Source organism: Schistocerca americana, chromosome X (assembly GCF_021461395.2).
Source record: "Schistocerca americana isolate TAMUIC-IGC-003095 chromosome X, iqSchAmer2.1, whole genome shotgun sequence".
Classification (NCBI taxonomy): Eukaryota; Metazoa; Arthropoda; class Insecta; order Orthoptera; family Acrididae; genus Schistocerca; species Schistocerca americana.
In genome coordinates, this window is record NC_060130.1 from 480,360,301 (window position 1) to 480,382,742 (window position 22,442).

The 22,442-nt window shown below is 39.3% G+C and overlaps 1 protein-coding gene across 1 annotated transcript in view; it reads right to left on the bottom strand.

The window, feature by feature from the left end:
- Positions 1 to 436: 436 nt before the first annotated feature.
- LOC124555792 (dehydrogenase/reductase SDR family member 7) overlaps positions 437 to 22,442 on the bottom strand; it is a 205,340-nt gene continuing 183,334 nt past the window's right edge. Inside the window, exons 6-8 of the mRNA XM_047129853.1 lie at positions 9,691 to 9,810; positions 1,190 to 1,353; positions 437 to 1,109 (exon numbers count right to left, since the gene is read on the bottom strand). Coding sequence (XP_046985809.1) covers positions 1,037 to 1,109; positions 1,190 to 1,353; positions 9,691 to 9,810 — 357 coding nt within the window. The 3' untranslated portion in view covers positions 437 to 1,036. The remainder of the gene's footprint in view (positions 1,110 to 1,189; positions 1,354 to 9,690; positions 9,811 to 22,442) is intronic.

Here is a 22,442-nt window from a genome sequence, read left to right on the forward strand (position 1 = left end):
GCTTGACTTCCTCATTAAGATTTTTACGATTTATGTTTCGGTTTGTTACAGTGTAAGTACCTTATCCATCCATTTGTATCTAGTATACTATTTAAGTTTCTGCTGTATTGTTATCAAATCAACACAGTTAAGTAAATATTAATGTTGTTCAAGCCCTTACTTTTGAACTAAAATAAAGTAAAACACAACTGTTTTTGTTTTTCTAAAGGCAAAATATAAATTTAAAAAATTTTTAAAAATCAAATAAGCTATGATGAAGAAAATTAATAGCATTACACTAAATCTGCTTTCAAAAATCAAGGTTTTATACATAAAGCAAAGATTAACAAAACTCAAATACATACCTCTGCTCCAGTCTCCACACAATTTATGAAAGGATTTGTGTTACTCCTATGTTTATTATCTTGTGTAGAGTTTCACACATGGAACTTAATGGTTACTGACCCATAATTTATCTTTATTAAATGTCCAGCAATACAGACACTGAAGTAAATATAATAAAAAGTAGGACTTATTAAAAATATGATATGTTAAATATGGGCCTGCAAGACACAAATTGGTTTTTGTACAATGACCTTTACAAATAACCCATAAGTTTTGGTTTGTCACATTTCTTCTAACTTTATAAAATTTTCATTGACTATACAACATTACAAGCTTTTCCATCTGAGAGTAGTACCTGCATAATATCTTATTCATTCATGGGTGGGACAAGTCTTGATTACCTTTAAATATTGTTACAGTTGTAACTATATTCAGACACTCTAATTGCAATAAAATGGTATATACTGAAAAAAGGAGCAGTGAGGTAGACACAAGTCATAATAAACAATATGTAATAAATTGGCAAACAAAAAAGATAATGGTTACCTTAACTCCTTCCATTATTTGCTTTCAGGACAATATAATGCATAATATGTTGTCTTCCTGATTATTACACAAAATACAATTGTGCCTTTTTACTTAGTTACATTATTTTTCTCTTGTTTACAGGCCCTAAAAATATTTCTCTACTATAGTTACTTTGTCCCCAACACTATTCTGTTTTAATTGACTCTTTGCTGTCTCTCAATTTTAACAGCCACTTTGGTCCAAGGCGCCTCCAAACACTGAAAATAACGTCAGCAGTTGATTATATTGCTATAGAAGGAAATGTACTTAATTTGATACTTGATGCACAAATACTTACAACTTCCCCACATTGGGAAAATACAACAGATAGAGTAGAGGTATGATTGGAAATATACCCATCCATGCCTCACGCTGTTTATTGGCAAGAGCAACAGCACAAAGATGAGCACAGCGTTCTGTTGTCATGCGTTTATCATCCTTGCTTACTGTCTTGTTGAATTTCTGTGAAACATTTTGAAAATTTTGAGTATAATGCATGATGAATACTAGAATGCCTTATGCTACAGTCACAATAAACAAAGTTATACACTTCTCCAGAAAACAGTAGTAACAACACCATTGTAACATGACCAAATTGCAGTTCCTAATTGACTGAAATTGTGATGTATGTCATGTGCCTCTCAGATTATTGTGTGAGCAAGTGGAGTGTGTATTGCATTGACACACAAACTCTTTAAACTGGATACAAATGGGGAAATGTACAGCAAGAAAACAGACAGAGCAATCAGTTTTTTGTGGAAATAAGGTCAGGGGAAAATAGAGTGGCAACAGTGGATGGGATGATGAAACCTAGTCAAGTGCAATAGCTCCACTTGCTTTGCTGTCATTCTTGACATAAATACCACTTTTATTTCATTTTATTATTTAATACAAATTTACACAAAATATGATTTTTTTATAGTATTTATATCTTATTAGGGTGTGCTGAAAAGTAATGCACCCAAAATATTTATGCAAAAACTCTTAAAGCTTGTTAAATAAAACAAATGTTATCATCTTTCTGCATCTTTATTCTTCATCTCCAGAACATTTGACTTCATTGACAAAGCCACAACCACACCTCTGCTAGCACTGCTCCATCACTACCAAAGTGAAGTCCTTAAAGGTGTTCCTTAAGTTTTGGGAACAAATGAAACTAGGATGGAGCCAAAACAGGACTGTATAGATGACAGCAAACCTAAGGTGTCAGATTGTTGCAGATGTCACAGTTTTATGACACCTTTCCCTACTGAATCAGTGCAAGATGGGGTGCAATGGCATAGTGATAAATGGGCTCATACTGCCAAATTCTTGGTAAATCTGACTAGATTCTGTAATCATAGAAATAACATCACATACCATCTCAACCCACGAAGCTTCATTTATTTCCAACTCCCCTTCTGCATGCTTCAGTTTTTTTGTCAGGCAATGTGTAGTAAAGAGGTACGTCTGATCAAACATATCTGAACAGTCCTACGTAATGTGGCATTGACCAGTAGATGTTACGAGAGGTGGACTCAACAGTATAAAAGGAGGCACGGAACATTGCATTGTCAGTAGAGAAACAGTAACAGCAGAACAGATCCGAAAGGAGAGCTCAGTGGATTCGAACATGGACTGGTCATTGGATGTCAAGTGATTAACAAATCCATCAGTGACATTTCAATCCTTCCAAGTCCACTGTTGGTGGTGTGACTGAAAAGTGGAAATGTGAAGAAACAACCACATCTAATCCAACACCTGGCAGACCCCATGAACTGACAGACAGGGATTGCCAAACATCACAGAGGATGGCTGTAAGAAAATTTGCCTGTAATCAGTGGAAGGAATCATTCATGAGTTCCAAAGTTCAGCAAGCGCAAAGATGTGTGTAGGGACTTAAAAAAACACAGTATAACAGTTGAGCAGCTCCTCATAAACCAAACATTTCTGTTGTCAATGCTAAGTAACACTTCAGGGGGTGTAAAGAGTGATGCCAATGGACAGTGTATGAATGGAAAGGGGTGATTTGGAGTGATGAAGCACACTAAACTCTGTAGAAATCCAATGGAATAATTTCAGTTTGGCAAATTCCAGGAGAATGTTACCTGCCATCATGTGTAGTGCCAAGAGGTGCAGCACTAAGAAGGAGGTGTCATGGTATCATTGTTTTCCTCATGGATGTCGACATAATGAATGAAATTTTCACTCTGCAGTGGAGTGTGTGCTGATATGAAACTTCCTGGCAGAGTAAAACTGTGTACTGGACCAAGACTCGAACTCTGAACTTTTGCCTTTCGCGGGAAAGTGCTCTACACACACAGTTTTAATCTGCCAGGAAGTTTCATATCAGTGCACACTCTGCTGTAGAGTGAAAATCTTCATTCTGGAAAGATTCCCAGGCTGTGGCTAAGCCATGTTTCTGCAATATCCTATCTTCCAGGAGTGCTAGTTCTACACGATTTGCAGGAGAGCTTCTGTAAAGTTTGGATGGTAGGAGATGAGGTACTGGCAGAAGTAAAGCTGTGATGACAGGCCATGAGTTGTGCTTGGGTAGCTCTGCTGGTAGAGCACTTGCCTGCGAAAGGCAAAGGTCTCGAGTTCGAGTCTCGGTCCAGCACACAGTTTTAACCTGCCAGGAAGTTTCTGATGTCCACATACTTTTGATCAGAGAGTATATGTTGATGTACCAGGTTACCTAAAGTAAAGGAGGAGTTTTACTACCACCTTTTACTTCATTAGAACTCAGAACTCAGTCAAATTGTATTTATGAAATGACAATATTTTTGCTAATTGCCTTACGATATTAATATTGGCCAACAAGTATTTTCTAACAATGAGAGCATTGTATCTTTTGACATTACCAGTCTTTATACAAATGTTTATATCTTTTGAAATTACTAATCTTTATCCAAATGTGCCAGTCACTTAGACCATCAATATTACAGAAGATAACTTGAAAAATTATACGAAAATTAATAGTATCACTGATCTGCTTAAACTCATAAGTCTTTTAATTCTTTCAGCTCTAGAGAGGATACAGACATGCAGAAAGATGGATGGCAATGAGGTGTTGCCTAGCAAACAACCTAGCAGATATATTTATTACTACTTTAGAATGAAATTTCTTTACACAGTTCAAGCAGACCACTGGTAGACTGAAGTACTACAACAGATATGTGGATTATACCCATATCTTCTTAGACAGTACACATCACAAACAGGCATCATACATGCTCAGTTAAAAAGTTTCCATCATAGAATCGACTTCATGAAATAAAATGAAGTTTGTAATTCAATAAGCTTTGTAGACACTAACCCAGAAAATACAGGTGGACAACACAGCTGTTGTGTGTGTGTGTGTGTGTGTGTGTGTGTGTGTGTGTGTGTGTGTGTGTGTGTGTGTGTGTGTGTTGGGGGGGGGGCAACCTCAACTAATGCCCAGATACATAATGAATTGTGTCATGCATCCATGCACAAGAAAGCATACTTTCATGCACTAGTACAGAGACTAGTCAGGTTACCAACATATCAGGAAAAATTAGATGATGAATAGACACTATTGCAGGGACTAGCAATAACAATTGTTTCAGTCCTACTATGGTCGTAAAGATGTGTAGAGCTGAAATAAAAACAGACTGGAGCCTAAGAGAGATTTGCAGCTTAGTTAGCCACTCTTTAAGCATAATGTACCGTAGATCCCTCAAACAAAATCCTGTGCACAATGGTTGGAATAGAGCACATGTCATATCTACCTACAGGAAAGGTAGTATAAGTGAATCACAAACTACTGATCACTATCACTGACTTTTTAGAACATATTCAGAGGTCTGAATTATTGGCATAGCTTGAACAGAAATATCTCCTCCACGCCAACCAGTACGAATTCTGAAAACCTTGGTGACGTGAAGCCCAAGTGCTTTTCTCATGAGATGATGAAAACAGGAATTGGGTACATACAATATTTCTTGGCATCTGAAAAGCATTTGACTCAGTAGGACACTACCACTTGTTAATGAAATTATGATCCTATGGATTTTTTTAAATATACAAAATAAGGCCTTTGCTCTTTTATTTGTAAAAAGGTGCAAATTAGATAAAGGTCTTTCATCTTGTGGCTTGTGTCATACTACCATGTGGCATACACTTCCTCATACCCAGGCCAATATAATTTGATAAGTTAGCAGTTAGTATTACAATAACAAGTGTAGAATGCCTCGTAGTGAATTTTACATATTTCACAAAGAATATTCTATGTTATTGTATAAGTTACATAATTTGTTATATATTTTGTCCCAGAATCAAAACTGAATAAATAATCATCACAATGGATAACATATTGTCATGAGAGATTCTGCAACTCTTCAATTTCTTTTAATATTTATTCTCACAATCTCAATTGCAAATAGTCACACTAGATTCAATCACATGTAATGATCATTTAAAAATAAAAATACGTTAAAACATGAATAAAGAACTATTTCTGTGAAAATATTTATTGAAAACATTTAAAATTGTACTTGAATAAGCAGATAACATAGATTCACAATATTTGAAATTCCTAAGACTGTATTTGTTTAATCAAGAGTTCTGAAAAGTCAGAATTCTTTAAAAGCTGTAACACAAAGGTAACAGAACAATAGTATGCTTGTGAGAACATTCCATGGCATCTAGCACTTTACTAAACACACTAACCATACAGACCCATGTATCATGGATGATGGGTAGGGGAGGGAGATTGCTGGGAGAAGGAGAGGGAAAATACTGATATTGTGCAGTGTTAAAATTTACAAAGAACTGTCTAACTGTCATAATACAATTAATTTAAAACTAAGAAGCAATTAAGATATTGCACCTAACATGAATACATGAAACATTTTGTTAAAATTTTGAAAATAATTATAAATAAATTAAAATGTTGAACTAAAACAATGAGTGTACACTGCTTGCACTACGGCATGTCTGAAATGTATTATGATTGTGTACAGTGGGCTCAGTTTGCCTGCAGCCACACTACCCCTCAGCCATGCTGCCAGCAAGTATGCTGAGCTGCTAAGATGTTTTTCTGTTGAATGGGGCTGTAGCAAAGCTGGATAGTAGCTGCTCACTGGACCATCTGAAATTTGTTGAAACACACTGAATTCTTGAAGTAACACTGTAGACTGAGTATTTTATCTGGTTGTTTCAGGTAATGTCCATATGTTTTATGTTCTACCAACAACTTCAAAAGGTATTCCTTAACAGCCGTGTGTAAAATTTGAAGATGAGTCTCTATTGTTCCTACTGAGCAGTTTGTTCAAGTTAGGTCATCTCTAAATGCTCTCTTATTATTTTATAGCACAGTGTGTTCTTTAAATTGGGTGTCAAAAGTTCTACCAGTCTGATCTATATATTTTTATGAAAGTCATTGCACTTAATTTTATATAAACCAACAGCACTAAAGTTACAAATTGATTTAACTGTATCATGTTTTAGCTTAAAAAGAAGAGTTTCACATTTTTTTGAAACTTGTGCCACTGTATTTGATACCTTTCCTCTATAGTCGATAAAAATGTACGAAGATAGTAATTGTGCTCATGTTCCTCTTTTATCGTAATAGTACCTGCCCTCTTGAAATATATGGACATCACCTGAAAGAAACAGATAAAATAATCAGTCTCCACTGTGACTTCAAAAATACAGTGTACTTCAGGAATTCTGATGATGTACTCAGGTGCCCCAGTCTGCAGGAACTCTTCTGCTTTGCTACAGCCCCACTAAGCAGAACACCTTGGCAGTTTGCCACACTCGCTGAGAGTGTGGCTGAGTGGCAGCGTGGCTGCAGGCAAACTGAGCCAGTGCACACAAGCATAACACACCTGACACACTCAGGTGAAAGTTGAGTGCACACAGTATTTTAGATCAATGTTTTCATTTAAATTATAAATTTTAACAAGATGTTTCAGGTATTAATGTCAGGTGCATTATCTAAATTGTTTCTTATTTAAACCAAATAATTGAATTACACCTTTTAGACAGTTCTTTGTTATATATTTTAACACCATACAATATCAGTACTTTTCTTCTCCCCGTTTCACCTTCTTTCCTCCCAAACTGATCCACAACATACATGGGTCTCTAAGATTGTTAGTGGGTTTAGTAAAATGTTAGATGCCATGGATTTTTGTAACAAGTGTACTACTGTGCTGTTACCTTTGTTTTATATCTTTGATTATGTGCTTATTGAAGAGTTTTGACTCTTCACAACTCATGATTAATCAGGTAAAATTTTAAGAATTTTAAATTTTAAATATTTTCAGCCCATGTAACCTACAGATACAGTTATTTATTAAGATATTAATTTATTGTATTTTTAGATCTGACAATGACCATCACATGCGACTAAAACTAGTTATCAAGTGTGATTACTTGCATTGGAGATTGTCAAGACATATATTTTAATAAATAATCCTAGCCACTCCATTAGTTTATTGAGGGGTTGCAGTGTTAGTGATTCATTTATTACTGTCATTAGCAATCAGATGGCACTCAGAAGGCCTGGCTGTGCACCTTCTGTTTCGACTCTGTGAGCAGTAACTGCGGATGTTAGAGCTGAACAGTGTTTGCAACATTCACAGTAGGGAGCAATAATGCCCTCTTGACAAATATGTACAACTATTGAACAAGTTAAGCCATTTGAATGTGCTTGCATAGTGGGGCTGTTGGATGTTGGGCACAATGTATTGGTGGTGTGTCACTGCTCTAAACAGTGGTCTGTGGAACACTTTACACCTACAGATCAGGTTTTGGATGGCCATGTAGTACAGACGCAAATGAAAACAGATGCACTGTGCAAGCATTAGAGGCCAACTGAACATCATCCAGGGATGAAATGTGGGCACATGTTGCATCTGCTATGTCACTGAGGACCACTGAGAATAATCTGTTTGCAGCGCAATTCAGATCACATGTGCATCTGGCCAGGCTGTCACTGAGCCCATGACACTCCCAATCATGGCTACTCTTGTGTCATGAAAGAGTCAACTGGAGAGTGGAATGGTGATCTGTTCTCTTCCTGATTAGAATAGGTTCTGTCTATATGTGAGTGATGGATGTACATGTGTATGGCATGGTGCTGGTGAGCTGCTTATTCCAGAGTGCATTCGCCCACAGGTCCCATCCCAGGCTTCATGATGTGTGGTGGCCATCAGTGGCAACTCATAGTTACATTTGGCATGTCTGTAGGGAAAAGTAACCAGGTTTTTGCCTGCTAAATCACATCACACAGGCTGTTATCCCCAAGTTATTCCCATTTCTTCCACAGGAAGGTGATCTGCATTTTATTTTTTTTTTTACACCCATTTTTTTTAGCAGGATAGTGCACATCCACATATTACAGCTGTGACATAATGTGGTGTTGATGGTATATACCAACTGCCCTGGCCATCAGGATCACCAGACCTCTTGCCAATTTAAGGGCTTATTTCAATAGTGGTACAAGTCCATTACCTCCACATTTCTGTCTATAACGTTTCTGATATTAATGGTCCAAACAAACAGAAAGAAAGGTTCATCTCTAGCAAGAAGCCATATGCTTGAATATATCTGGTATCTTAACTGCAGATTTTTCAGCGCTCATTTAACTTTAGGACTGTGTATCTCAGAATGAACAAAAGTGGACTTGTACAACTATTTAAATAAGCCCTTCAATTGACACAGTGAGGTGAGAACTTACCCATCCTCTGGAACCTGCCAGAACCATTGCCAAATTACAACTATCACTCTATTCATGTTGTAGTACCATGTATGGACAGTTTCACTTGCCTCCACAATGATAATATGCACAAGGTTACAAGCATGGACAGATGTAATATCAGCACCCTGTATGTGTCTCATAGTAATGTAAAAATGTAATGGTTCCCAAGTCATATACATTGTTTTCAATCCCTAAAACAATATGTTTCCACTTTACATTGTTCCTGTACACAACAATTAATGCTGACAATATCAAATATTTGGCACATTTATAAGGTTTACCATTTAAGCAGTAACCAGCCCCAAGTATGGTTTAAAAAGTTTATTTAAGTCAAACAATGCCCAGTTTCGGAATTATTACAAATCCATCTTCAGATGGTTCTTGCTGCTTTCCTTTATTTTCCTGCTGGTGACTTGTTTCGTCTTTGTTACTGATATGTTGCACTAAGATAGACTAAAGGTTTTTTGTTCACAATTTGGTGCAGTTTTGACTAGATAGTATTTGGCATGTTGGCATTTTAGTAAGTGTCATGCACTAGTGTTTGAAGTAAGTTTAATCTATACCTACATGGCAACTCTGCAATTCACAGTATCAGATATTCAATAATAAGGTTCTGAGTGCAAGAATTGCATTTTTTTAGTTGTGGACTAATACATCATGGTATTACAGAACCATCTGCAAATAGCTCCAGGTCATGATTGATACAGGAATACAGTGAATATTGCACCACAATGAGTCATACGGCAAAAGTGTTACTATTTCATAAGATTTTGCTCATTTGTGATGGTTTAGTTAGGTTATAAACTTCCAAATGATTGTGAAAGTCATTGTTTTTTCCTCAATCTATCTGCAGTAATCTTGCCAGTACTTAATATCCTCCCTTTCTTCTGTTCTAAATATATTTTCTGTGATGCAGTCTCATTTACTTGTTCACTACCACATCTGTTTTTTGTTCACTGCTACATCAAAGAAAGTTCTTGTAACTGAGTTTCTATGTATTAATCCTTTTTATAACATTTCTGCCACTCCACCTGGAAGAAGCTATACAATAATGAAAATATGTAATCCTAAATAGTGGCACTCACCTCACCTGGCCTGCCAGTGAAACATTCAGAAAGAAAGTTGCTGAATGTGGGACCTGGACATAATAAACTGACGTGTAGGTTCATTCCCATCTTCTCACTCAGGAGGGAGTTGAAGTATCCCTAGAACACAAAAATCCAAAACATAAGAGGAAATCTTGGGATAAGTTTCATAACTGTAAATTACTCCCATCTGTTTCATAATATTTGACTTAGAAAACTGTTTTCCCCTCTCACAAGAGCCTATACATTACATGTATCTGGAAAATGACACTCACCACAAGAGTTTAAATCTGAAATGGCCATGAAATCTGTATCAGTACACAAAACACTCAAAGAAATGAGCAATGTTAGAGTAAAGAATAGTGAAGAAACATTCATAAAAAAAACATGCTTCCTGATTTCCTGATACTTTGCTCAAGGAATGTCTTCTCATAAGGTTTAGTTGTAATTGGGCAACATCAAGGCATTTCATTTGCCTTGATAACACTTTCCCTTTGAGAAATGTCCACTTGGAACCATCCACATATTTCTCAATAACAATGTTAAGGTTGTCTGGGATTATGTCCATGTGATTAGCCAAGAAATGTAGTTTAAATTGCTTCTTGTGCAGGTTATGTAGCCAATCTCGTGCTTCAAATTTTTAATTTATTTCTAACTAGCTGAGGACCCAGCATTGTCCCATTTCCTATTAGTCCATCTCCTCCTCTCCCCTTCTCTCTCCATCACCACTTTATCAATCAGATTCCAATAGGAAGCTGGTGGTTCTCTCTCTCTCTCTCTCTCTCTCTCTGCTGATGCTGATTTAGTGTTAAGGAGACCAAACTGTGAAGGTCATCAGTCTCCTATTCACCTCCAGGACAGTAGCACTGTACCCAGTCTGACTGTGTATACAGTAAATTCTGGGCAAAAGTATGAGAAAGTGTTCTAAATGTTTGTGTAGTGTGTATCTGAGGCAGAACATGAGAACGAGCCCAGTACTCACTTAGTGGGATGTGGGAAACTGCCTAAAAACCATATCCAGGTTGGCCAGCATACTGATCCATCATCATTAATCCACTGGGTGGACTCAATCTGGGGCCAGTGTACTTCCCAGTTCTGGAAGCAGTTGTGTTAACATGTGCATTAACAGGTGGATTTAGGAGAAGCTTTCTATCCACTGCTTCACCTGGGTTTATACATGTCACATATGTTTCATGTATATTCATACCCAAATTTCACAAGTACCTCTAGCAAATTTCACCCTACACTTTTGTTTTAATGTAAGTCAATGTTTAGGACATCACAGCTAATGAACTTTGTGTCATACAATGATATAATTTTGCAGGTATATTGAGTGGCATATGTGGATACTGTCTGTGACGTGTTTAGTAATAAAGACGTAATAAATTATGCAGGATGCCACAGTTTTTCTCTGAGCTTAGTGTTTACGATAATGTATCTCCTGATCTATGTGTCATACAATGATATGTTCTTGCAGGTACATTCAGTGGCATATGTGAAAACTGGAAAACTGATGAATTAAAATGTCATGGATGATTCAGCATTTTTACTGCATGAACATGAAAATGCAGTAAGGGATAAACTTTTTTTTTCCTTTCATCATTTTGTGTGTGTTGGGGGGGGGGGGGGGGGGGGGTATCAGTGAGAAAAAGTCTTGTAAAAGTTTGAAATTATATGTAAAGTTGGTTTGCAAGTCACTAAGTGCTCTTATTCTTAAATACTGGATGAATATAGTCTGGCTATTTGTGAGTCATGAGCTACACTTATTTTTCACCCCCAACCCTTTGAGGTAGGTGTTTCTTACCTCCACACTGGTTCTTTCCAGAAAGTAAGTGATATGTGTACCACTTTTGGTTGAAATTTGATCCAGCAATTTAGGAGGGGATGAGGTATATACATTCATAAATACAGTTTTATAACTGTATGGATTTAGAAGTGATTACCATGGTTATCAGTTTCAGCAGATTAGTATTAGTCACATTTCATTGTCAGCACACTTTACAGATGAGCCAGCAGTGACTGCTCCTGCTTGTTAACGTACAGCCTTACTTGTTCCACATTCCTGAAGGCTCTGCTTCACAATAGGATTTATGGAACATGATGAATGAATGATTGAATGAATTACTGAATGAATGAATCTTCAATAATATCCTGCAAAAATGGCAGGATGAAGATGAATATTTACTGCCCAGTGTCCTGTAAACTCTTCTGGTAGCTGGTGCATTCTTATGGCAACACCTTATTGCAAGAGCTTCAGCCCATCACCTATTTCATTCATTATTGTAGTGGATTAACACACTCAGATGTGGAAAGAGTTACAGGAAAGCTATATACATTAAAGTTAGAAAGTTAGATACAGGGCTATTACAAATGATTGAAGCGATTTCATAAATTCACTGTAGCTCCATTCATTGAGATATGGTCACGAGACACTACAGATACGTAGAAAAACTCATAAAGTTTTGTACGACTGAAGCCGCACTTCAGGTTTCTGTCGCCAGAGCGCTCGAGAGCGCAGTGAAACAAAATGGCAACAGGAGCCGAGAAAGCGTATGTCGTGCTTGAAATGCACTCACATCAGTCAGTCATAACAGTGCAACGACACTTCAGGACGAAGTTCAACAAAGATCCACCAACTGCTAACTCCATTTGGCGATGGTATGCGCAGTTTAAAGCTTCTGCATGCCTCTATAAGGGGAAATCAACGGGTCGGCCTGCAGTGAGCGAAGAAACGGTTGAACGTGTGCGGGCAAGTTTCACGCGTAGCCCGCGGAAGTCGACGAATAAAGCAAGCAGGGAGCTAAACATACCACAGCCGACGGTTTGGAAAATCTTACGGAAAAGGCTGAAGCAGAAGCCTTACCGTTTACAATTGCTACAAGCCCTGACACCTGATGACAAAGTCAAACGCTTTGAATGTTCGGCGCGGTTGCAACAGCTCATGGAAGAGGATGCGTTCAGTGCGAAACCTGTTTTCAGTGATGAAGCAACATTTTTTCTTAATGGTGAAGTGAACAGACACAATGTGCGAATCTGGGCGGTAGAGGATCCCCATGCATTCGTGCAGCAAATTCGCAATTCACCAAAAGTTAACGTGTTTTGTGCAATCTCACGGTTTAAAGTTTACGGCCCCTTTTTCTTCTGCGAAAAAAACGTTACAGGACACGTGTATCTGGACATGCTGGAAAATTGGCTCATGCCACAACTGGAGACCGACAGCACTGACTTCATCTTTCAACAGGATGGTGCTCCACCGCACTTCCATCATGATGTTCAGTATTTCTTTAACAGGAGATTGGAAAACCGATGGATCGGTCGTGGTGGAGATCATGATCAGCAATTCATGTCATGGCCTCCACGCTCTCCCGACTTAACCCCATGCGATTTCTTTCTGTGGAGTTATGCGAAAGATTCAGTGTTTAAACCTCCTCTACCAAGAAACGTGCCAGAACTGCGAGCTCGCATCAACGGTGCTTTCGAACTCATTGATGGGGACATGCTGCGCCGAGTGTGGGAGGAACTTGATTATCGGCTTGATGTCTGCCGAATCACTAAAGGGGCACATATCGAACATTTGTGAATGCCTAAAAAAACTTTTTGAGTTTTTGTATGTGTGTGCAAAGCATTGTGAAAATATCTCAAATAATAAAGTTATTGTAGAGCTGTGAAATCGCTTCAATCATTTGTAATAACCCTGTACATATTTCCATTATTTGGTAATATAAGACACTTGTTACTCAATACTTTTTTACATGAACCCTTCAGGTATGTCAGGTAGAAAGTTGCAATGCCATGCTCTGTACAAGTTCACACTAATTATTCTAAGCTGTCATATTTGTAAATGAGTTGCAATAAAAACCAACAGTTAAAGCTCTCACATAAAATGAATAAACCAGTTAATAATTAAAGAAACAGACACTTACTCAGAGGCATAAAACTTCATATGTGTGAACTGGTGCAGTGTCTGAGGTATTGAACTTCATTATTTTATACTAGCATTCATAAGTTCATCTACAGTGGAAAATAAGTGTTCCTATAACAATTATTTGTTTTTGGGACTGAAACTTTTCTGAATGTATTTTAAAACTGCAAGTAGCTGCTTGTACAGAAATGTCCCCATATGCCTTACACTAATGTGTTCTTTATGCTGCCACTGATCAACTGTAAATGTGCCACTGACATGAAGGATTCAATGATGATGGCAGTTACCTCTATTTTTGTAAAAATATGGTAATTACAAATGATGATGGCGTCCGCTTGGGTAAAATATTCCGGAGGTAAAATAGTCCACTATCTCAAGAGGACGTCGTTATCAGGAGAAAGAAACCTGGCGTTCTATGGATTGGAGCATGGAATGTCAGATCCCTTATCAGATGGGTAGGTTAGAAAATTTAAAAAGGGAAATGGATAGGTTAAAGTTAGATATAGTGGGAATTAGTGAAGTTCAGTGGCAGGAGGAACAAGACTTTTGGTCAGGTGAATATAGGGTTATAAATACAAAATCAAATAGGGGTAATGCAGGAGTAGGTTTAATAATGAATAAAAAGATAGGAGTACGGGTAAGCTACTACAAACAGCATAGTGAACGCATTATTGTGGCCAAGATAGACATGAAGCCCACGCCTACTACAGTAGTACAAGTTTATATGCCAACTAGCTCTGCAGATGACGAAGAAATTGACGAAATGTGTGAGGAGATAAAAGAAATTATTAAAATAGTGAAGGGAGACAAAATTTAATAGTCGTGGGTGACTGGAATTCAAGCGTAGGAAAAGGGAGAGAAGGAAATATAGTATATGGATTGGGGCTAAGAAATGAAAGAGGAAGCCGTCTGGTAGAATTTTGTGCAGAGCATAAATTAATCATAGCTAACACTTGGTTCAAGAATCATAAAAGAAGGCTGTATACATGGAAGACTCCTGGAGATACTAGAAGGTATCAGATAGATTATATAATGGTAAGACAGAGATTTAGGAACCAGGTTTTAAATTGTAAACATTTCCAGGGGCAGATGTGGACTCTGACCACAATCTATTGGTTATGAACTGTAGATTAAAACTGAAAAAATGCAAAAAGGTGGGAATTTAAGGAGATGGGACCTGGATAAGCTGACTAAACCAAAGGTTGTACAGAGTTTCAGGGAGAGCGTAAGGGAACAATTGACAGCAATGGAGGAAGGAAATACAGTAGAAGAACAATGGGTAGCTTTGAGGGCCGAAGTAGTGTAGGCAGCAGAGGATCAAGTAGGTAAAAAGACGAGGGCTAGTAGAAATCCTTGGGTAACAGAAGAAATACTGAATTTAATTGATGAAAGGAGAAAATATAAAAATGCAGTAAATGAAGCAGGCAAAAAGGAATACAAACATCTCAAAATGAGATCGACAGAAAGTGCAAAATGGCTAAGCAGGGATGGCAGGACGACAAATGCAAGGATGTAGAGGCTTATCTCACTAGGGGTAAAATAGATACTGCCTACAGGAAAATTAAAGAGATCTTTGAAGAAAAGAGAGCCACTTGTATGAATATCAAGAGCTCAGATTGAAACCCAGTTCTAAGCAAAGAAGGGAAAGCAGAAAGGTGGAAGGAGTATATAGAGGGTCTATACAAGGGCAATGTACGAGGGCGGTTCAGAAAGTAACCTCCGATTGGTCACAGTGCGGGTTGTGGGGGGAGTAGTGACGCCATCTGTGCGTTCACGCACTCAACAGGTCAGTCGGCATCAAGCCGTGGTCGAGTGAACGTCGTATCTGCGCTAGTTTAGTTTTTGTGGCAGTTTGAAATGTGTGCTGCAATAGAAAACCCCGCCAAATGTGAAGTGCGTGCTGTCATAAGGTTTTCTACAGCCAAAGGATATTCTGCAGCAGCTATTCATCGTGAGCTTTGTGCCGTGTACGGACCAAGAGTTATGAGTGAAGGAGTTGTCCGTGAATGGGTACGTTTATTTAAAAGTGGACGAGAAAACGTTCATGATGAAGAGAGGAGTGGTAGACCATCATTGGTGACTGACGAACTCGTTCAGACAGTTGATGCAAAAGTTCATGAAAATCGACGTTTCTCAATGTCGGAGTTGTCTACTGGTTTTCCACAGATTTCTAAGACTCTCTTGTACGAGATAATGACAGCAAGATTGGGTTACCGTAAGTTCTGTGCACGATGGGTGCCCAAAATTCTTACCGACCACCACAAAACTCAAAGAATGGCCTCTGCATTAGACTTTCTGTCACGTTATGAGGACGAAGGAGAACCATTGTTAAACAGAATCGTGACCGGTGACGAAACCTGGATTAAGTACGTGAACCCTGAGACAAAAGAACAATCAAAGATGTGGGCACATTCAAATTCGCCTACCAAACCAAGAAAAGCCTCGCAAGATTTTTCTGCCAGAAAACTGATGGCAACGGTGTTTTGGGATGCCAAAGGGGTGTTGTTGGTTGAATTCATGGAACGTGGTACGACCATTAATCAAGACGTGTACTGTGAAACAATAAAAAGTTACGACGGGCTATACAGAACAAACGCCGTGGTACGCTGACTTCCGGTATCGTTTTTTTGCACGATAACGCCCGTCCTCACTCTGCTCGCAGAACAACGGCCCTTCTTGAGTCCTTCAAGTGGGACGTTATCAACCATCCACCTTACAGCCCAGACCTGGTGCCAAGTAATTATCACCTCTTCATGCATTTGAAGAAATGGCTCGGGTCACAGCGGTTTGATGACGACGAAGAGCTCAAAGATGCGGTCACAGGCTGGCTCCAGGCACAAGCGGGTGATTTTTATGCAGAAGGAATTTCAAAGCTTGTGAAGAGATACAATAAGTGCCTCAATCGCTATGGAGACTATGTAGAAAAATAGTGCAAAGATGTAGTTGTAAGATGTATATATTAAAATACACTCCTGGAAATGGAAAAAAGAACACATTGACACCGGTGTGTCAGACCCACCATACTTGCTCTGGACACTGCGAGAGGGCTGTACAAGCAATGATCACACGCACGGCACAGCGGACACACCAGGAACCACGGTGTTGGCCGTCGAATGGCGCTAGCTGTGCAGCATTTGTGCACCGCCGCCGTCAGTGTCAGCCAGTTTGCCATGGCATACGGAGCTCCATCGCAGTCTTTAACACTGGTAGCATGCTGCGACAGCGTGGACGTGAACCGTATGTGCAGTTGACGGACTTTGAGCGAGGGCGTATTGTGGGCATGCGGGAGGCCGGGTGGACGTACCGCCGAATTGCTCAACACGTGGGGCGTGAGGTCCCCACAGTACATCGATGTTGTCGCCAGTGGTCGGCGGAAGGTGCACATGCCCATCGACCTGGGACCGGACCGCAGCGACGCACGGATGCACGCCAAGACCGTAGGATCCTACGCAGTGCCGTAGGGGACCGCACCGCCACTTCCCAGCAAATTAGGGACACTGTTGCTCCTGGGGTATCGGTGAGGACCATTCGCAACCGTCTCCATGAAGCTGGGCTACGGTCCCGCACACCGTTAGGCCGTCTTCCGCTCACGCCCCAACATCGTGCAGCCCGCCTCCAGTGGTGTCGCGACAGGCGTGAATGGAGGGACGAATGGAGACGTGTCGTCTTCAGCGATGAGAGTCGCTTCTGCCTTGGTGCCAATGATGGTCGTATGTGTGTTTGGCGCCGTGCAGGTGAGCGCCACAATCAGGACTGCATACGACCGAGGCACACAGGGCCAACACACGGCATCATGGTGTGGGGAGCGATCTCCTACACTGGCCATACACCACTGGTGATCGTCGAGGGGACACTGAATAGTGCACGGTACATCCAAACCGTCATCGAACCCATCGTTCTACCATTCCTACACCGGCAAGAGAACTTGCTGTTCCAACAGGACAATGCACGTCCGCATGTATCCCGTGCCACCCAACGTGCTCTAGAAGGTGTAAGTCAACTACCCTGGCCAGCAAGATCTCCGGATCTGTCCCCCATTGAGCATGTTTGGGACTGGATGAAGCGTCGTCTCACGCGGTCTGCACGTCCAGCACGAACGCTGGTCCAACTGAGGCGCCAGGTGGAAATGGCATGGCAAGCCGTTCCACAGGACTACATCCAGCATCTCTACGATCGTCTCCATGGGAGAATAGCTGCCTGCATTGCTGCGAAAGGTGGATATACACTGTACTAGTGCCGACATTGTGCATGCTCTGTTGCCTGTGTCTATGTGCCTGTGGTTCTGTCAGTGTGATCATGTGATGTATCTGACCCCAGGAATGTGTCAATAAAGTTTCCCCTTCCTGGGACAATGAATTCACGGTGTTCTTATTTCAATTTCCAGGAGTGTATTTTTATTTAACTTGGTGTATTTTTTAAAATCAACCGGAGGTTACTTTCTGAACGGCCCTCGTATTATGGAAATGGAAGAGGATGTAGATGAAGATGAAATGGGAGATATGATATTGCGTGAAGAGTTTGACAGAGCACTGAAAGACCTGAGTCGAAACAAGGCCACAGAAGTAGACAACATTCCATTGGAACTACTGACAGCCTTGGGGGAGCAAGTCTTGACAAAACTCTACCATCTGGCGAGCAAGATGTATGAGACAGGCGAAATACCCTCAGACTTCAAGGAAAATATAATAATTCCAATCCCAAAGAAAGCAGGTGTTGAAAGATGTGAAAATTACCGAACTATCAGTTTAATAAGTCACAGCTGCAAAATACTAACACAAATTCTTTACAAACTAATGGAAAAACTGGTAGAAGCCGACCACGGGGATGATCAGTTTGGATTCCGTAGTAATATCGGAACACGTGAGGCAATACTGATCCTACCACTTATCTTAGAAAATAGATTAAGGAAAGGCAAACCTACATTTCTAGCATTTGTAGAGTTAGAGAAAGCTTTTGATAATGTTGACTAGAATACTCCCTTTCAAATTCTAAAGGTGGCAGGGGTAAAATACAGGGAGCAAAAAGCTATTTACAATTTGTACAGAAAACAGATGGCAGTTATAACAGTTGAGGGCATGAAAGGGAAGCAGCGGTTGGGAAGGGAGTGAGACAGGGTTGTAGCCTATCCCCAATGTTATTCAATCTGTATATTGAGCAAAGCAGTAAAGGAAACAAAAGAAAAATTCGGAGTAGATATTAAAATCCATGGAGAAGAAATAAAAACTTTGAGTTTTGCCGATGACATTGTAATTCTCTCAGAGACAGCAAAGGACTTGGAAGAACAGTTGAACGGAATGGACAGTGTCTTCAAAGTAGGATATAAGATGAACATCAACAAAAGCAAAACGACGATAATGGAATGTAGCTGAATTACGTCGGGTGGTGCTGAGGGAATTAGATCAGGAAATGAGCCACATAATGTAGGAATGTAGTTTTGCTATTTGGGGAGCAAAATAACTGATGATGGTCGAAGTAGAGAGGATATAAAACGTAGACTGGCAATGGCAAGGAAAGCGTTTCTGAAGAAGAGAAATTTGTTAACATTGAGTATAGATTTAAATGCCAGGGAGTCTTTCCTGAAAGTATTTGTATGGAGTGTAGCCATGTATGGAAGCGAATCATGGACGATAAATAGTTTGGACAAGAAGAGAATAGAAGCTTTCGAAATGTGGTGCTACAGAAGAATGCTGAAGATTAGATGGGTAGATCACATAACTAATGAGGAGGTATTGAACAGAATTGGGGAGGAGTTTGTGGCACAACTTGACAAGAAGAAGGGACCGGTTGGTACGGCATGTTCTGAGGCATCAAGGGATCACAAATTTAGCATTGGAGGGCAGCATGAAGGGTAAAAATCGTAGAGGGAGACCAAGAGATGAATACACTAAGCAGATTCAGAAGGATGTAGGTTGCAGTAAGTACTGGGAGATGAAGAAGCTTGCACAGGATAGAGTAGCATGGAGAGCTGCATCAAACCAGTCTCAGTACTGAAGACCACAACAACAACAACATGGTAATTACAGGTATATGCTAATTACAGGAATTTGGCATTTTATTTAAACTGCTCTAGCACACAAATTATTTGACAAAAATTCAGGAAATTTTCAGAATTTGTAAACAATAGTGCTTTGTTATGTTTAAAATATAGATGATCACTTAAAATGAACTTCCTGTGTGATATATTTTAAAGCAGTCATCAAAACAAAGACATATATTGTTTTTGTCATCCATCTGTCCTTTACATATCATTACATGTTGCAATGTTTCTATATATTTGGTTATACCTGACATAATTGTACTTAATATCAAACAGATGTGATTGGATATACCATCAGAAGTGTTAGGTCTGTTGTTACTGTTTTCCATATTATATCATTTCAACATATTGTATTCACTATTTATTGCCAACAGCATATTTTTAAAAAAGCTATATTTAGGTCTCCATATAGCAAAATATTGGGGTATTTTGAACTGAAAGTGGTAGCAGTATGTCAATTTTTGAAATAAATACTGAAATGCAACTGAAAGCATAACACTAAAAAGGTAAATAAATAAAAACTCACATAATAAGCCAAAGACAGACATCTAAAACACAACTTTCTACAGAAGTTACTCCAATTAGATTGAGACACAAAACTGGACCAAAATGTATAGTATTTAACTGGCATACATTCACAATGTGTGTTTAAAAGACCGCTGCACAAGAGCTACACAGAAGAAACAAACTGACAAAAATATTATAGAAATAGACGAAGATGAGATGGAGAATATGATACTGCAATAAGTCTTTGACAGATCACTGATACAACAAAGCTGAAACAAGGCCCCTGGAGTAGGCAACATTCCCTGAGAATAATTGAAATCATTGTGACAGCCAACCATGGCAAAACTATTCCACCTGGTACACAAGACGTGTGAGACAGGAAACCCATCTGCAGACTTAAAGAAGAATGTAATAAGTACAATCCCAAAGAAGGCAGGTGCTGACATGTGTTAATATTACCAAACAATTAGTTTAACAAGTCAGTTAGTTAGTTAGTTACATGTTTCATTGATCAATCTCACAGTAAACATTATGATGTGGAATGTACCAAGTGCATTAGATAGATAGAGAGAGAGAGAGAGAGAGAGAGAGAGAGAGAGAGAGAGAGAGAGAAGCTTAAAATTTTTATTACCTATCCCAGTCACCATTGTCAAAAGCTTTCTCTAAGTCTACAAATGCTATAAACGTAGGTTTGCCTTTCCTTAATCCATTTTCTAAGATAAGTTGTAGGGTCAGTATTGCCTCACGTGTTCCAAATTTAGGAGATCCAAAATATGAATTTTCCAATTAAGATTCTCATCCATATGTACACCCAAAAACTTAGTATGCTCTACCCTGACTACTGTCTTCTGTTGATGTGGTATATTTGTTGAAGTAACTGTACTCCTTGCAGTAGAATATTGGATGTACTGTGTTTTTTTTCAAAGTTCAGAGTAAACCCATTTGCAGAAAACCAATTAAAAACTTTTCCAAGATGTTATTTGTATCATTTTCTATTGAGTTTCTTTTACTGGATTAATAATGATGCTTGTATCATCAGCAAACAGCATCAGTTTAGCTTCTTGTTTCAGATAAGAAGGGAGGTCATTCATGTATATCAAGAACAGAAGGGGACATATGATCAAACCCTGTGGGGCACCTAAAGTAATTTCACCCCAGTTAGATGAAGTGGAAAATTTCCTTAAATCACTTAAAACATATAAAGAAACTTTTTGCTTCCTGCTCTGCAGATATGACTTAAACCACTCTCACATGCTGTTCCATTTATACCATAGAATTGTAATTTCTGTAACATAATGTTATGGTTCACACTATCAACTGCTTGGACAAGTGACAGAAAATTCCCACTGGTGGCATTTTACAATTTAAAGACTGTATTATGTAGGCAGTGAAATTACATATTGCTGTTTCAGTAGAACAGCCTTTTTGAAATCCAAACTGTGACTTATTAAGCATTCCACTTCTGCTGAGAAGGCTAACCACTCTTGAGTACATTACTTTATCTGCAAAATAATGACATAACTTACTTACAAAAGAATGGAAAGACTGGTATATGCCAACTTTGGTGAAGATCAGTTTTGTTTCCAGGTACAGGGGGAACAACCAAGCCAATAATCATCCTTCAAATTATCTGATAGATTTAAGGACGAAACTAACTTTATAACATTTGTTGATTTGGATCATGTTGGCTGTAATATTCTCAGTATTCTGAAGATAGCAGCTTCAGGCAGCGCTGGTTTTGCTCGTGCTGCTGGAGACTGTTGGCAATGGACACCACTGTGACGTGTGGGACATAGGGATGCCAGGGACGTCCAACACATCCTACATGTCCTCCAATTGGTCCACTACTGTGGTCAGTGCTTTTACTGCCCACATTGTGGTTGACTCTTCACCTGTGCTCAAGTGGGAGGTTATCTCAAGGTGTGGCAGGCAGCAAAAGACTTTCCACAGGGACTAATCGAAAGGCCTTCCCAGTTTTGTCTGACAAATAGGTGCTATCTGTGGTGGATAAAGATCCTGTGAAAGGGTGGTGGATAAAGATCCTGTGCCAGCTGCAGTCAATAGCCTTACTTCAGTGGAAGCGTCTCAGCCTGAGAGGTCCTGGCATTCACAGAGGATGCGATTACTGGTAGTTGGGAGTTCCGATGTCATGTGCATGGTAGAGTCACTTAGGTATACTGGTGCCAGTGGGAGGAGTTGGGGAGGGTGGGGCAGGGGATTGGAATCATCTTTGATGTGTAACGGGTCTTTCTGGATGCTACGAAGAGCAAAGAATGGCAGCCAAGT